The sequence below is a fragment of the Abrus precatorius genome, unplaced genomic scaffold (assembly GCF_003935025.1).
Source record: "Abrus precatorius isolate BTA unplaced genomic scaffold, Abrus_2018 Scaffold5, whole genome shotgun sequence".
Lineage (NCBI taxonomy): Eukaryota > Viridiplantae > Streptophyta > Magnoliopsida > Fabales > Fabaceae > Abrus > Abrus precatorius.
In genome coordinates, this window is record NW_020874395.1 from 2,159,439 (window position 1) to 2,175,513 (window position 16,075).

The following is a 16,075-nucleotide window of genomic DNA, read 5'->3' on the forward strand; positions in this document are numbered from 1 at the left end:
TTTGTTGATAAATAAACTAACCCTTTTAACACTTGTATGTTATATTTGTTAGTTTGATAAATAAGTATGCATAAGACATGGCTTATTTAAGTAGATATACCAAAATTATTGATATTTGTTGGTTGTGTGACTATATTGTATAGGTTACATTGTTGATTACATCTAGAATTAAAATTGATTGTTAGTCTTAAAACTAGAATGGGGTGTATATGATAGTGTTAAATCAGGTAAACTAAGTCTTAAACAAGATTGAAGTGCTTGTGAAGCAAACAAGGAATTAGACATTATTTATTGTATGAAAATTAGATCTCCAAGAGCATTAAATGCATATGTACACAATTGTTGGCTAATGAGAAGGTTAAGATTCGTTAGTATAGGGATGTGTTTGTGTAAAGTTACTATATTTGGATTAAGCATATAATGAAGTGGAACCCCACATTGATTTTAGTTTAGCGAAAATTAGAAGATTTTGGACGATCCCAAATTTTAGACTATGGACATCATCAACTTGAAATTCACAAAATACAAGATTATTCGAATATATTAATTTCGCATTAAAACATAGTCAATTTGTATTTATTTTAATGTTATTAGTTATAATGTTTACGATAGATTGATGTATGTATTTTGAAAGAATTCAATCATTTGATATGTTTTATACTGTTAACAGATTATAAATATATTTTGTTAATACTTCTCTCAACACATTTAATTGAAAAAATAATTTAAGACCTCCAACACGAAAATTCTCATTAAATCGTGCATCCTCATTCAAAATTTTAATTTTTTATGATTCAAATAAAACAATAAGAAGAAAGAGAGGGTAGATAATTATAATAAAAGGTAAAATTAATTAATAATATAGTGTTAAAAAAATTAGATAGATATTAAAAAATTAATTAATAATACATAGTTTAAAAGGTAAAATTATTAAGAAAATTATAACAATAAACTAATTGGAAATATGATAGTAATTATTATGTTGATATAAAATTTATTTCAAAGTCACATAAAAATATAAAAAATTCAATAAAGTTATTACAATAAAAAAGATTGCCTAAAAAATTATTAATAATACACTTTTTAACATACTTTTAATTAGTATTTAGTTAAATCGTATTAAAAATTTATAAGAACCACTTTTAATTTAATATTTATTTTATTTTAATAAAATTTATTTAAATAATTTTTTAGTTTTTAATAAATTAATAGTTAAAATATATTTTTAAAAATGTATTCCTAACGTTTCTAATTAAAAAAAAAAATTTTTGCTTTTAATTATTCTTGAACCTAAAATTGTTTACTGGGCTAGCTCAGCCGCCTAGGTGTTCTTGTTTATGTTTTTGTCAACATCTTTATGGGTTGATTAAACTTTTCAAGCCCAAAGGCCCAGGCCTTCGTGTTTTTTAATTAACGAAATTACAAATTAGATCTCATTTAAATAAGATGTATTAAATTAACTAATATTTATACAATTAAAATTAATTTAAATAGTAAATATTAAAATAAAAATATAATTTAAATAGAAAAACTAAATAAATTTACTTTTTAAATATATAAACTAAATTAAATGATAATATTATTTTAGAGAATAAATTAATATTTACTACCCATAAAATGGAATTAGGGTAATCTTATTTGCTTTAAAAATCTTATACCTACAAATCTATTGGTCTTGGAAAATCCAAGAAATCAATTCTTTCAAAATTGTGTATAAATTTCCTTTACCGTTAAATTTTATCACACAATCAATTTTAGTTTGAAAAAAACAAAAACAAAAACAAACTAACATTTTAAACTATTGAAAGTATTTTTTTTAAAATTAAGTTGCTTTACATAACAAATTATTTCATCTTAAATAAATAAATCAGATACAATATTATATTAAAAATTAAATTAAATTAAATACAAATAAAATAACATACACAAATAGCAAGTGAAAAAGTGCTGACTTGGATTGAGAGTGATGGTGGACTTGCAATTTGTCATGAAATATGAGACGTGTATTTGGCAAATGAGTGAAAAAGGTAGAAAGAGAAAGATCTTTTTAATGCCACAAAGAGGTTGTGGCTGTGAAGCATTGTTGCATCTGATGTAGCAACACAATCAAACCACACACACTCACACGTGTCAATCTCTCTCTACAACTTTTCAGATATACCCAAAAAAAAATTTTTAAATAAAAAGGGGCTTTTTAAGTTTTATCCTTAATAGAGAAATAAATTAAATAAAAAACAAAGAAACCGATATGTTGGAAGCGAAAGACCCGGCGATCAAGCTCTTCGGGAAGACGATCCCGGTGCCGGAGATCCCTGCCGGATCCGGAGACTCTGCTGGAGCTCCGGCTTCGTCTTCTGGTGATGGTGTTGATGTTGATGACGATGGTGCTGGTCAGAACCGTGATTCTTCCGGCAACTCTTCTGATGCTAACAGGGATGGTGAAGAGCGCGAGATTGAACAGGTTTGAAAACCTTTTTATTTTGAGAGTGACCCATTATTGGAAATGCGAAAAGATTTAGTGGGTCAGTGTTAGTTTTTTGGCTTATTGGCATTGGATGGAGATTCTGTTGACTCGCTGTTGTGTATTTTATTTTTATTTAAAGGGGTTTAGTGTTCTGTTGATTTTTGGGGTTTGTTCTATAAGATGTGTTAATTGATGGGTTTGTTTCAAGTTTATGATTTTCTTTTCGGTGGTGCTAGTGTTCTTCATGCTATCTTTGACTTGCTTATGTTGGAGTTTCTGAAATGGCACTGCATAAGCATTTGGATTGATTCTTCAGTTGCTTTGTTATTCAGCCAGCTTTTGAAACTGCAGCATGTGTTTAGCATTATTTGAGTGGTTTTCAATTTGTTTCTGAGCATACATGTTTGTATAATTTCTGTACTTGCTGGTTCTTGGACACTGATGAGATCCATTTGTGTGCTTGTAGTTCAGCTTGTAAACCATTTTTAGTGTGTTTAATATGAACAGCTATAGACATTAATCTGATTTTCTCTAATCTTTCCAGCAACATGTGACGAATAGTAGATAATTCTTCTGGTTCATAATTCATTTTATCGAGCAGTTGTAGGATGCTTTTGAAAAATGCTTTTTCTATTGGACTTTTCAGTTTTCGTATACCAGTCTTTCTAAATCTGGAAGAGAAGCGTTGGCAGGCGCTGTCTTACTGTTTTGAGCTCAATTTAGTATACTTTTACTTTCTGCATTTGTTTTCTGGTTTGTTAAATTCATGTCTATAACCACAATTAGCCTTGTCTTCTTGTGAGTTTACAATTGATGTTCTATCTTGTTAGGGAAGATAATGAGCTGTAGCTACTCAGCTCATGGTTCTTCAACAAACTAAATACTATTCAATTTTGCTGCTTAAGAATCCTCTTTGACTACCTTTTCAATTATGGTCGTATCACTTGGGTTTAGCCAGGCAGTGATTAGTTTTGGATGATAATATTTTCAGCCTCACCCTTTTGAGGAAATACTGGAATGACATGTTTGTGGTTGAACTTGAAACACATCAAATTCAGGATTTTGAAAGTTGACATTGCACCATGGGTCCTAAACAAGTGATGGATTTTTGTTTGTTAATTATATGCTGGTACTGACTTTGATGTTGTTGTTGCTGTGGTACTGACTTTGTTTTCTTCTAATGAAGTGGCTTTTGAAGCAGCAATGTCAATATTATTGTTATTTTTTCTGTTTTTACAAGTTGATTTTCAGTCAAAGAATCTGTGGCATAAGTATTGCTTTTAATATTTGTAGTTATTTTGTTTGACTCGGACAAACATCTGTAATTGCAGGAGGCAGAAATTTAGCACAGTGAAAGTATTTGAGTGATCCTTTTCATAACATTATTGTATTGCTGTTTTCATGAATTCAGGACACAATTGGAGAGGAACCAACTGAGACTAAGAAGGAAGATGCGCCCCCCATCCAATCATCATCAGAAGTAACCAATATAGATACTGTCTCAAAATCAGGGGAAGAGTCTATTGACCCCTCCACTGGGAAGGAGACTGTTACATTGAAAACTTCAAAAAAGAATGAAGAACAGGGTGAAAATTCTCCAGATAAGACCCTGAAAAAGCCTGACAAAATACTGCCATGCCCACGCTGCAATAGCATGGATACCAAGTTCTGCTACTACAATAATTACAATGTCAACCAACCCCGACATTTCTGCAAGAAATGCCAGAGATACTGGACTGCTGGTGGAGCCATGAGGAACGTGCCTGTGGGTGCCGGTCGCAGGAAGAACAAGAACTCTTCTTCTCAGTATCGTCAAATTACCGTCCCTGAAGCATCACTCCAGAATCCTCAGCCAGACTTGCCAAATGGAGTTCATAATCCTTCCTTGAATTGTAATCCCACAGTCCTTGCAATTGGATCTGATACACCCTTGTGTGAATCAATGGCATCTGTTTTGAACCTTGCTGATAAAGGCACAAACAATTGCACAAGAAATGGATTTAACAGACCAAAAGAAATAGGAATTCCTGTTCCATATTTTGGCGGAGAAAAAGGAAATGATGGTTCCAATAAATCTTCTGATACATCAACAAAGCCAATGGAAGGTGAAACCACCAATAGGTCCCAAGAACAAGTTATACAGAATTGCCATACGTTCCCACCTCACGTTCCCTACTTCCCTGGTGCCCCTTGGCCTTTCCCATGGAATCCAGCACAGTGGAGCTCTCCTGTATCACCACCTGCCTTTTTCCCACCAGGATTTACTGTGCCACTCTATCCTGCAGCAGCTTATTGGGGTTTTACTGTACCAGGTGCATGGAACGTCCCATGGCTAGCACAACCATCATCACCAAATAATACAGTCCCTAACTCTGGTCCTAACTCCCCAACCTTGGGTAAACATTCTAGGGAAGAAAACATGCTCAAATCAAACGACACAGCCGGTGAGGATGAACATGGTGAGGGAAATAATAAAGAGAAGAGTCTTTGGGTTCCAAAAACATTGAGGATTGATGACCTAGGGGAAGCAGCAAAAAGCTCTATCTGGACAACTCTTGGGATTAAAAATAGTAAAGCAGACTCAGTTCCTGGGGAAGGACTCTTTAAAGCATTTCCATCAAAGGGTAGCGAAAAAAATCACGTTACACAAAGCTCACCGGTCTTGCAGGCCAACCCAGCAGCATTGTCTAGGTCAATTAACTTCCATGAGACCTCGTAGTCCTGTAGCTTATGAATTTGTTGTTGTTTCTGTGATCTAGTAAATGAGTCCACTGACATGGCAGTGCTCCATTGTTCTTGAGGAAGTTGCAAATTGTAAAGACACATGGTTCACCAGCCATTTTTTGGTAAGAGTTAGTTCTTCTTCTTGGTCAAGGGAAGAAGTTCAGAAGATGGTTCTTCCTACATTTGCTTTGAGGAGAAGGGAGCCTTCTCTTTGGAGAGTATCTTCCCTTAGGCGGCAGCGGCTAGGCAATTTTACACTCTCACCTTTCATTTAGATGTCTTTCTTAGTTCATGTACATATTTAAGTTTTTTTGTGGCATGATGGACACTATTTTTGTATTCCAAGATCACATGTATGTAAATAAGAATGAGAGTTCAATTGCACTTTTGTTCTGCTATATTTCTTTCAAAATGTAACCCTTTATTTTTCTTTGATTCAGGCTGTTTCCTTGGTATATATACATCTTGTATACTGTTATCAATTAAGCCTAATGAACTTAGGAAATGTCTTTTTAGTTGAATTTATTTTATAGCTTGGTTTAGAGTAGTAAAGATCTTGATATAGAGGACCAAGTGTCACAAACTAAGACATTCATGTTTGGAAATATAATAAAATAACATTAAACTTTGTGGCGTTGAAATATATCCACATTTAAGTGGATTTGATGCAGAACTAAACACAATATGTTTATGATCAATTTGAAATCTACCTAACTATCAAACTGTTTAAACTTAAGTGTTTATGATGCTTAAATGTAATAAACAGCTTTAAAGATTTTTTAAAAAAATTTCTATGGAGATTCTGGCTCCATATATGTCCATTATTAGTGTTTCCACCTTTTGGTACAACAAATAACATCCAAAGTTGGAAAATTAAAACTTGTGCAGTTATGGTATTTGGTGAAGTATTTGATAGAAATTGCTTGTGTTGAAGGGTAAGAAAAATGCTTCATTGCATTGCACATATGCGAAAAGCACACCAATTAACATGTAGGTGTATGTGACGGAACCATTAACAACGTGGAATTAACTATAATCAGATGATGAAAATTGAATAAAGGTGAGGCGATGTTTGTATAAATATGCCTAGTTATACTTGAAACGCTATTTTTCTGACAAAGGAAAAGTGAAATCTCCAAAATATGGAAGTGTTATTTTTCATTAACGAACCGCAACTTTCCATCGACATAGTTTAACTATTAATTTCTTTAATTACCATTTAGGAATTTCACCTCAATTTTGCCAGCTATTATAAATTTTAGCCATTGCCCTGATCATTATATTCGTATTAAAATAGCAAATTAACATATGAAATGTTTTCTTAAGTGGCTAAGCATTTTCTTTTTGTCAGAAATTCTATCCTTTACATCCATAATACAAACTTACAAATGCAAATTTATTTTTTAAATAATTCTATTAATTGACTGATTTACATATACAAATTTAATCATTATAGATAATACTGATTTAATTTTAGATGAAAACTTTGTTTAAAAAAGTACAAAGTAAGAATTGATTTCCATGCATGAGTGTGCTACTAACAAAGAATTTTTATTTTTGGTCAGCTACTAAAAAAGAAATCAAATATCAAATTAGCCTCCAGCAATTGGGCATGGATTTGCAAACCCAATTAGAGATCCTTAATCTGAGCATAAAAGAACCAAGACACTAACATATGCAAACTATCCACCATCCTGTCCAATACTCCTAAGTACTTCTCCATTAGTTGTTGGACTTTTACTTTTGGTCTCTTGTTTTAGTGTGTTTTGAGCTTTGGTCTTTGTTTTCTTTGCCCATGATCTACCGTTGTCCGAAAACAAAGGGCCAATATTTTCTAGAAATCAAATTGGGCAATTTGTCAACCAAAAACAAGTGGGGCCACTATTGATTTTGTGATAAAGGTTTTGATGGTCTAACTTTACAAGCTTGCAACACAGTGTATCATATTACTACTAAATATTTTACAACCATAATTTAGTTAATGAGATCAATATTTGGGTTATTACTTAATAGTTATCTAAAGCAAAAGAATCCATTTAATTAGTCAGAGTTTTAATTTAAAATAAAATATCAAATTTTTTTCTCACTCAAGCCTGAAATTCATATTCGTTATTGTGTTCATTAAAATTTTGTAAATAATTTGATAATATATAATCAAACATTCATAAATAATCTCACTAACATGAATTAGAGTTATATAATTTTATACATACGGTGGGATATGAAATTTCAACATAAATAATTGAAAATCACTTAAATAGAGTCATTAATATGCAAGTACAGTGAATTGATGTATAAAAGAAATTAGAAAATAATAAAAATGCACATGCATAAAGGTATTTAATAATTAAACGATCTTGCAAGATTTGTACCCACATTACTACTATATGATGATCAATCATATCCATTTGAAGCAATTGGGGATACTTTAGTAATAGAAATGGACTTACCTGTTACACTATTTTTGCACCCATATCACTTAAACCCAATCAACTTTAATCACCCAAAACTAAATAAGTAATGGAAATTATGACACTTCAACCACCTCTTAGTGCCTATCACATTAGACAATGGACATTTCATATAAGCATAAACTGGCTTACAGCTTGCCTAGGATTGTGATATGTTCGAAGTGACTCTGATGTGAACCATTTCTTTCATATTTCAAATGAAAGATTTTGCTTATTTCCATAATCTTTCATGATTAGTGCATGTTGGCATGGGTACAATCGTTAATTCATGCATAACTAATTTATAAATTTTTATTTCTCTCTTAATTTTTGTAATATATTTATTTTAGAACTGTTTGGTGGACGTAAATTGTAAGTGTGTGAATACGAGAGAAAAATATAAATCGTCTTTAAGAGAAAGTACGAGAGAGAAAAGAAGACATCTTAAGAAAAAGACAAAAAATAACAACGAAGAAAAGTTACAATATTGATTGGTTAGTTTGTATAATATATGCATTAAGATTCTGGTATTGTTGTAATTTTCTTTCTTGTTGTTATAGCTAAATACTGTTGAGGATTTGTTGTGTTGTTATCTATTTTATAGCTAAATATCGTTGATGATTTATTGTGTTGTTATCCACTATACTAGTGAAGTTTGTATTTTTATTGGTAAAATTTGTATTTTGTGTTGGAAGATTGTAGTGTATCTATTAAATTTATTAGGAGAGAATTTTGCTGAACTAGGTACCGTGGATTTTTACCTTTCATTCATAGTTTTTCCATGTTAATAATTTTGTTCTTCCTATTTACTTTTTCTATTCTATGTTTACTATCAATTGCTTAAAAATTGTGTAGAGCCAATTTTAATTGCACAGTAAGAAAAGAGAGATCCAATTTGCTTTCTCGTGTTATTGTTATATTTAATATCTTTTTCAACAAGAAATATATATTTCAATTATTTTTTTACTGATGTAACATTGCATATAATAAAAAATAATAATAAAAGGTAATTTTTTAATTAGAAACTATAACATTAAAAAATATCAATGTGTTAAAATATATAATTTCTAATAAAAAATTATTATAAATTTTTATTATGTGTAATATTATAAATATTAAAGATTTTGATATTTAAAAACTAAAAGATCTAATTGAATCAAAATAAATTTAATTATATCCAATTGGATTGAATTTATCGTTATTTTTAAAGCATCTAAACTTAATCACAATATATTTTTATCGGATGAAATAAATTTTCTTTTATTAATTCAATTCAATCTGGAAATATCGCACTGACTTTTCTTGTATTTTATTGACAATTTTTTTAACCGGTAAATTTTACGTTATAAGAACTAATTTATAATCATTTTTTATTAAATATTAAAAAAATAAATATAATTTAATGTATATATATATATATATATATATATTTAACACATGTTTATAGTCCCTTAAAATATATTATTCTTTTAGTTTTTATAATTTTGAAAACGATTAATTTTAGTCTCTATTACTGGACTTTATTTTTTGAAAAAAAGAAAATTAAAAGACTTATGTGATGGTTGAAACTTTTAGATGAAAGGTGATAATTTATAAATCTTTTAAATCCCTTTAATCCTATATTTTTAAATTTTTCTAAATTAAATTAAAAAATTTTGTATTAACTTTAGTTTTTACTTTTCAAACTCTTCTCTTCATTCTCTTTTTAATCTTTCAAACAAAGTCTTAAATTAATTACATTATTATTTAATCGTGAGTAAAGATCAAAATCCATAAGTTCAAAATGTAAGGTTTAAAATAATTTTTTATAAAAAATATTTTATATATTTTAAGAAACTATAAATATATTTAATTATTTTATTTTGTGTACTGTAATTTTGTAAAAGTTAAAAAATAAATTGTGATACATCAGAAGTAATCTTTTGATAAGGAATTTCCATTAATACATCATATTTGGGATTCAACATGAAAATTATTATAAAAGCACAAAAACCTTGATCACGTATCTCGTTCCTTTAATGCTTTGTTAGAAAATTGGTTAGTTTTGTTTTTTTAGAAAATTTCTTTGATTACAATCTTTATTTACAAACTTTTAGTCGAGAAATAGAAGTTTTTTAAACTCTTCAAAACCTTTTAAATTATTTTTAAAAATTTTTAAATTTAGATTTTTTTTAATTCATTTTTCTTCCCTTTTACTTTAAATTTCTAAACAAAAACTTAGATTTCATTTGAGAGTTAGTTTTTTTTTTAAAAAAAAAGGTTTAAAATTTTTTTAGATGAGAGGATAAAATTTCATAAATTTTCAAAAATTCTCTTAAATTTATATTTTTAAATCTTTTTAATTTAAAATTTTATTTTATTAATCTTTTTTCTTCTTCCCTTCGCTTCTTTCTCTAAGCTCTCAAATAAAATAACACAAGCACCATTAAGATAAGAGGTAATTGAGACAATCACTAGAATATTTGCTCAGTGAGTGGGAAAATAAAATAAGCAAACAAACAAAGGCAAAGCTAACTTCAAACATACTAACTAAGAGAAAGAAGGCATGAAAGACTAGGATAAGTTCCCAGAAAATTGTATGCCTTTAATAAGTTTTATTTATTATTAATTTAAGCTATTAAGTGATAAATTTTAATACAATAACATTTCAATAACTTTGTTTTGTCACCTTAAAATTAATTTTTTACTAACCAAATACTTACTAAACATTTCTATGTTTATATCTATGCTAGTACTAAGGTACTTTAATAATTTTTTCTATTAATAAATATATTAACTACCTACTTATAACTATTTATCACCAAATTTTCTTAAGTAACCAATATTTTAATTATTTTCATATCGTGGAGACTTGAAGTGATTTACCAATTTGTTGTCTTGATTTACTTTTATAAAGAAGATGCTAACAAAAAGAAATCAGTATCCCCTAAAAATATTAAATTATGTCAAAAGATTATATTTATTTTTTAATTTGAATATGTTTATTACTAAATCCTATTTAAAAATAATTATATTGTAAGTTGTATTAAATGAGTTAATAATATTATCTATTAAAAAAATAAAATTTCTTGATTATAAAATGTTGATAAAGTATTTTTATAATTAAAAAATTACTTCAGTAAAATAAATATTAATACATTATATTAGACTAATTCGTAGAAACAGTCATGCTTAATGAACCTTTGGCCTTACTTAAAAAGAATCAAACATGTGCTGCTTGAATCAACCTTTGTTGATTTATGCATAAAATCATTTAGGTGAATTAATTAACCTATTTCATAATAAGCACTCACAAGTAGTTATGTACTTATTTTGACTATTTTTTTAATGAGGTATCATATATAAAAGATTTTGATTGTCTTTATTATAAGGCATGCTATAATTCCTATGAAATATTTATTATTATTTTTATAAATATTTTTAATGTATGTCCCACATATAATAAAAACTTAAATATAATTTTTTTATTAAAAATTACAAAATTTCGCAACAGCTCATTGATAATATGAAATGATATAATTTTTAATAATAATAATAAAAAATACTACGTAGAAACATGTACGTGTTAGTTATATTGGTAACTTTAATTGTATTTTTTGTCACCGATGAATGGTTATGCTTTAGAAGAATAATTCTTTTAACTGTTCATCAAAATTTTTGCTAAAAAATCCACACTCATCAAATTTTTGTACTTTAAAATTCATAATGAATAGCAATTCTGTTTCTTATTATGTGCTCTTAGATACAGATTAATTTTCTTATTTATCTTTTAGTAAATGAAAGTAATTAAAATACAAATTAAAATAATTAAGAATAAATATTAATAATGAGATTAAGTTTAATAATATTAATATAAAGATAAAATTGAGATGTATATTTTAAAAATATTAACTAACATGTATAATTGAATTAAAAATTTCTTATAACCTTAAAATTCAATCAATTAACATGTATAATTTAGTTAAAAATTTCTTGTAAAAAGAGTTAGAGGGAGTAATATTTTTACACAGACAAAGCATCAATTGACATTCTTCATGCAATAATAATTGAAGTACAAGAAGAATATAATTCTTAATTATTATTTAAGATGATCTTTCTAAATATAGCAAGAAAGAATCCCATTTGCTAAATTGCAATATTGCTACTAAACAGATGTAGCCTTGAGGCCTAGCCTAGCATAAATTAAGGTAGCAATTCATCTGCAAAAATTCTTGCAACACACTAAAGGGACAAAACCACCTATGTAGTGGCTCAATATTGACACGTCTACACTATTCGACTATGGCTTAGCTCTTCTTTTTACTATAATCTTACAATGCAATGCTAGCACCCAACTTTGTGAAATTGATGTTGTTCCATCAACAAGGGTTGGTTAGTAGCGGAACTGTCTGCCAGTGTAGGTCTGTCCAAAGGCCCAATTAGGTGGTGCAGCATTGTATGAGATCACACTGAGACCATCACTAGTGGTGACTACAAATGAAAGGCTTTGCCCATTCAGGTAGGAGTTGCTCTGCCAATTTTGGCCCCAATTTCTTGACATGGCTTGCCATCTAGTTCTTGAACCTTTTATGGCTACAGAATGCACATCACCAGCACCACCAACATTAGTCACTAGGACTAAATTGAAGTAAGAATGACCATTGATGGTGAACCTGATTCCACCTCTTCTTCTGCACCTTACCCTTCAGACAAAATTAATTCCATGAAGAAAAAAATGTTAGCTTCTTAAGGGAACTGTCTTGTTAACTGATGTTCTTAAAATACTGATTAAGTTAACAAATATAACATTTTTATTAGAAAAAGTAGACGTATATTAAAAATCATGATCGGAGTACATTAATAATACTTTTAATATAAGTTTATTTTAAATATTTTAACCAGTGTTTTAAGGGTAGTGGTTAACATTTATCAGAGAGTAAAAATGTTTGTACAACTTAATTACACTTTGCACACACTTCTTCATTTGATACCACACCTCACATTGTTACTATTGTTACTTCTTGGTTAGTTGTCGAAATTGTGGACACACTTCACATGCTATATACTATGCAAGTATCTTTAAGAATAAAGAAAACTGTGAACACTAGATTACCTTCTGTAAGCTACAGGAACAATACCAGCTTTATATTGAGCAATTTGCTGAAAAACAGGTTGAGATAGATCAAAATGGTGATTGGGAGGATCACACCAACCACCAGGAGGGCAGAAATTAGTGGCAGTGACTACAATGAAGCCAGGGAGGCACCATTGTGGATCATTTACACATTTAATTTCGTAGCATGCTCCACAGCTCAAGCCATTGTTGAATAAGGCAGTGCTGAGTGCTGCTGTGTTAGTCCCATAACCTTGACTGTACAAGTTTCCATACCCACAAGCCCCACCTGCAATATCATCGCATATATATGTATATGTCTTACTTAGCAAATTATATAGACCCTAAAGCTCAATTTTGGCAAACATACTTGTTAGACTTCACTTATTCATACAAAGAATTTATATAAACATAGATACATTCATCATACATACATACATACCCATTGTCCCAGAAGCATCATTGCCTCCATAGAATGTGGCATGTGCATTAGTCCATCCTCCAATGTTTCCATAAGCATTAGCATAAGAGATCATGAAGATACATCCCAGAAATAAAAGGCCAAGATGAGACATTTTCCTACATAAATGCAGCAGAGAAGCAGTCACAATTCATTCAGCAACAATGTGTAGATAGTGCACTAAATGTGACTAGCTAGGTGCACAAATTAATGGAGGTAGCAAGTAATAACAATACTCCAAATTGAGAGAAAACATAAGGAAGACAATTAATTACATGAAGCTGAACCTTGAAAGGGGTTGTTTGGGGAAATTGAGGGGGAGGATTGGTGATGGAATAAATAGGGGTCAGTCAACATCAAACCTGACACATTTTGAGGTGTTGGGACCATGCAAGTGCAGATAACTGTGAGAGAGTAAGCGCCATTGGGACTCTGGTTTATGGAAACTGTGCTTTTCAAAGGGGATCAATGCATTTACCATACAAAATCAAATGAGTCAAATGGAATCAATCCACTGTGAATGAGGCTTTATGTATTTGTCTTCTTGCCTATACGTGTATTTAAAAATACATTAAAATATATCTATGAACATAAATTTAATGCTCAAGTTATAATTAATCACATTATAATAATTACAAATGTATGATTATTTACATATAAATCTAAACACACACTACATTTCTTGTGATAATTGCACTGAAGTACATAACATAGTCAAAATTATTTTTATGGAACTGTTGCCACTAATCATTTTACAATTTTCTAACCAAATCTCTCAAATATTAAATAAAGTATTAAATCTTAGAAATAATTTCATTGCTTGTGAGGTGCATAGTTACATATATTTATCGTCTCTTTGTATTTTAGTGGATGAGAGTCTCATTTGTACTGCTATCAAAGCAGACTAGCAGATTTTTCACTACATATAATATTCCTTGCAGTTCCATATAAATTAGTGCTAATTAAAAGCATTTTTTTTTCTCATTTTTCACGGGAATGTATTCTTAGTAAATATAGGGTTTATTTCCAATAAAAATTCAAGCTATGATTGGCTACTTTGTGGAAGATTAGTCCCATATACTAGACCTCTATTGATAAGCAAAGTTGAATCTATGTGTATGTGAAAAGAAAATATAAAAAAAAATTAATTATTATTTACATAACCCCTGATGAATAGCATTTGTGTTAGTCAAAAGATTTACATTACATTTACTCAATAATAAGAAAAAGTACTTCTCAATTGTTGATTGATAGTAATGTAAGTAAACTTTAATACAAGACAAATTTTACTCGCAGGAAATAGATTCAATATTTAATCACAGAGGTATGCTCGTGATATACTCAACCAAAGACTGAAAATAGTTTTTTTAAAAAAGTGTTGAAAGAAATACATTAAAAATTGAGTTGAATGAAGATATATAATGTTCTTTATATAAATATAAACTACAACATGACCAAGAAAATCTAAGGATCCCAGTTATATTCCTCAATTTCAGCCACGTCCAAATTTAACTTAGATCATCATTATATATAGATATTAACACATCATTCTATGAAGGAAAGCACACGTAGCCACAATGGTTGATGGTGCAATCAATATATATAGATATTAATCTCATCATAAATTCACAATTAATTCTATAATTAAATTAAGAAAAATGGTATTCTACTGATAATTCTCTCTACAATGGCGTAGTTAACAGAAGAGATGATGAGTTGCTACAAAGACATGTTTGTTTGGCTGGCACGCATGCAAAGGTGCCATGGGTCATTAAATTCAAACATGTGGTATTTATTCACATCTGCAGACACAATACCTACTCGTCACTGTTATATATGCTCATGGTATTGGTACCGCATACACATGAAAGCAACAAATTAATAACTGCGTGTTTCAATGTTGGTTCAAGAATTTTAAAAAAATTAATTTTAAAATATTAATAGTCATTTTTTATTTATAAAATTAAAATTTCATACCTTTTAAAAAAGAAATTAAACCTCTTATTACTTGAATTATTTTAAATTGATAAAAAAGTTTAAAATTGTTTCTTGAAAAAATAATTATAAAAAAAATGCACTTAGGGTGTGATTGGGTATAATGGTAATTTAATAAGTTTTTTCTATACGGGAGTTTGTCATAAATTTGATTATTAGGGTTTATTAGTACACGTTAAAAAGAATTTATAAGGACTTATTTAGACATTTTTTTATCATTTAATAATTTTTTATATATTTATTAAATTATTTTATATTATCTTTATTATTATGTATGTCAAATTTTACATAATTTATTATTTGTATATATGTTATTCAAAATTTGATATTCATTTATATTTTAAAATTATATTACATGTTAAAATAAAATAATATGATAAAATATATTAATTCTATTTTTATATGAAATTTGATAAAGTTATTATATTTGATAAAAATCTTCAAATCTATAATTAGATTAATTAATTTCATATTTTATAAGAAGTTATAAATATTGTAAGTGTATAAGTTTTTACATATAGTATCAATGATTAGTTTTTAAATTTTTGAAAGTGAATTAGATCTAAATTTTTAATATGATATACTACTTATAAAACTTTGGATTACTCTCTCCATTTGAGGTTCTGAGAATAAATAAGGTTTAATTTTTTAATAGTTAAATTATAAATTTAGTTTTAATATTTATTTATTTTTTACTAGTTAAGGGGGCTAAAAACTCAGACACAAAAACACAAATTAGTGATCTAAAGAGACCACTTTCTAGAGAATCAAGACAAAGGAAAGGGAGGAGGGAAGATGAAGCAAAGAAAATACATAGAGATAACAAAGAATTATCTAGGCCTAATTTGCTAAATGGTCTTCACTTTGATTTGCATCCTGATAAACATGAC

At 28.8% G+C, this 16,075-nt stretch overlaps 2 protein-coding genes across 2 annotated transcripts; one reads left to right on the plus strand and one right to left on the minus strand.

The window, feature by feature from the left end:
* Positions 1-2,211: 2,211 nt before the first annotated feature.
* On the plus strand, positions 2,212-5,687 carry LOC113867343 (cyclic dof factor 2-like). Its single transcript, XM_027502609.1, has 2 exons — positions 2,212-2,461; positions 3,876-5,687. The coding sequence occupies exons 1-2, from the start codon at positions 2,249-2,251 to the stop codon at positions 5,181-5,183; spliced, it is 1,521 nt and encodes a 506-aa protein (XP_027358410.1). The 5' UTR covers positions 2,212-2,248; the 3' UTR covers positions 5,184-5,687.
* A 6,309-nt stretch (positions 5,688-11,996) lies between these two features.
* LOC113866984 (expansin-A10-like) lies at positions 11,997-13,305 on the minus strand. The gene is made up of 3 exons (XM_027501856.1): positions 13,173-13,305; positions 12,731-13,019; positions 11,997-12,320 (listed from the first exon to the last, which is right to left on the minus strand). The coding sequence occupies exons 1-3, from the start codon at positions 13,303-13,305 to the stop codon at positions 12,011-12,013; spliced, it is 732 nt and encodes a 243-aa protein (XP_027357657.1). The 3' UTR covers positions 11,997-12,010.
* Positions 13,306-16,075: the final 2,770 nt, after the last annotated feature.

Coding starts and splice junctions, on each gene's coding strand:
- LOC113866984 (XM_027501856.1), bottom strand. CDS start 13,305: ATGTCTCATCTTGGCCTTTTATTTCTGGGATGTATCTTCATGATCTCT. Junction 13,020..13,172: donor TGATGCTTCTGGGACAATGG/GTATGTATGTAT, acceptor ATGATATTGCAG/GTGGGGCTTGTGGGTATGGA. Junction 12,321..12,730: donor GTTCCTGTAGCTTACAGAAG/GTAATCTAGTGT, acceptor TTTTGTCTGAAG/GGTAAGGTGCAGAAGAAGAG.
- LOC113867343 (XM_027502609.1), top strand. CDS start 2,249: ATGTTGGAAGCGAAAGACCCGGCGATCAAGCTCTTCGGGAAGACGATC. Junction 2,462..3,875: donor AAGAGCGCGAGATTGAACAG/GTTTGAAAACCT, acceptor TCATGAATTCAG/GACACAATTGGAGAGGAACC.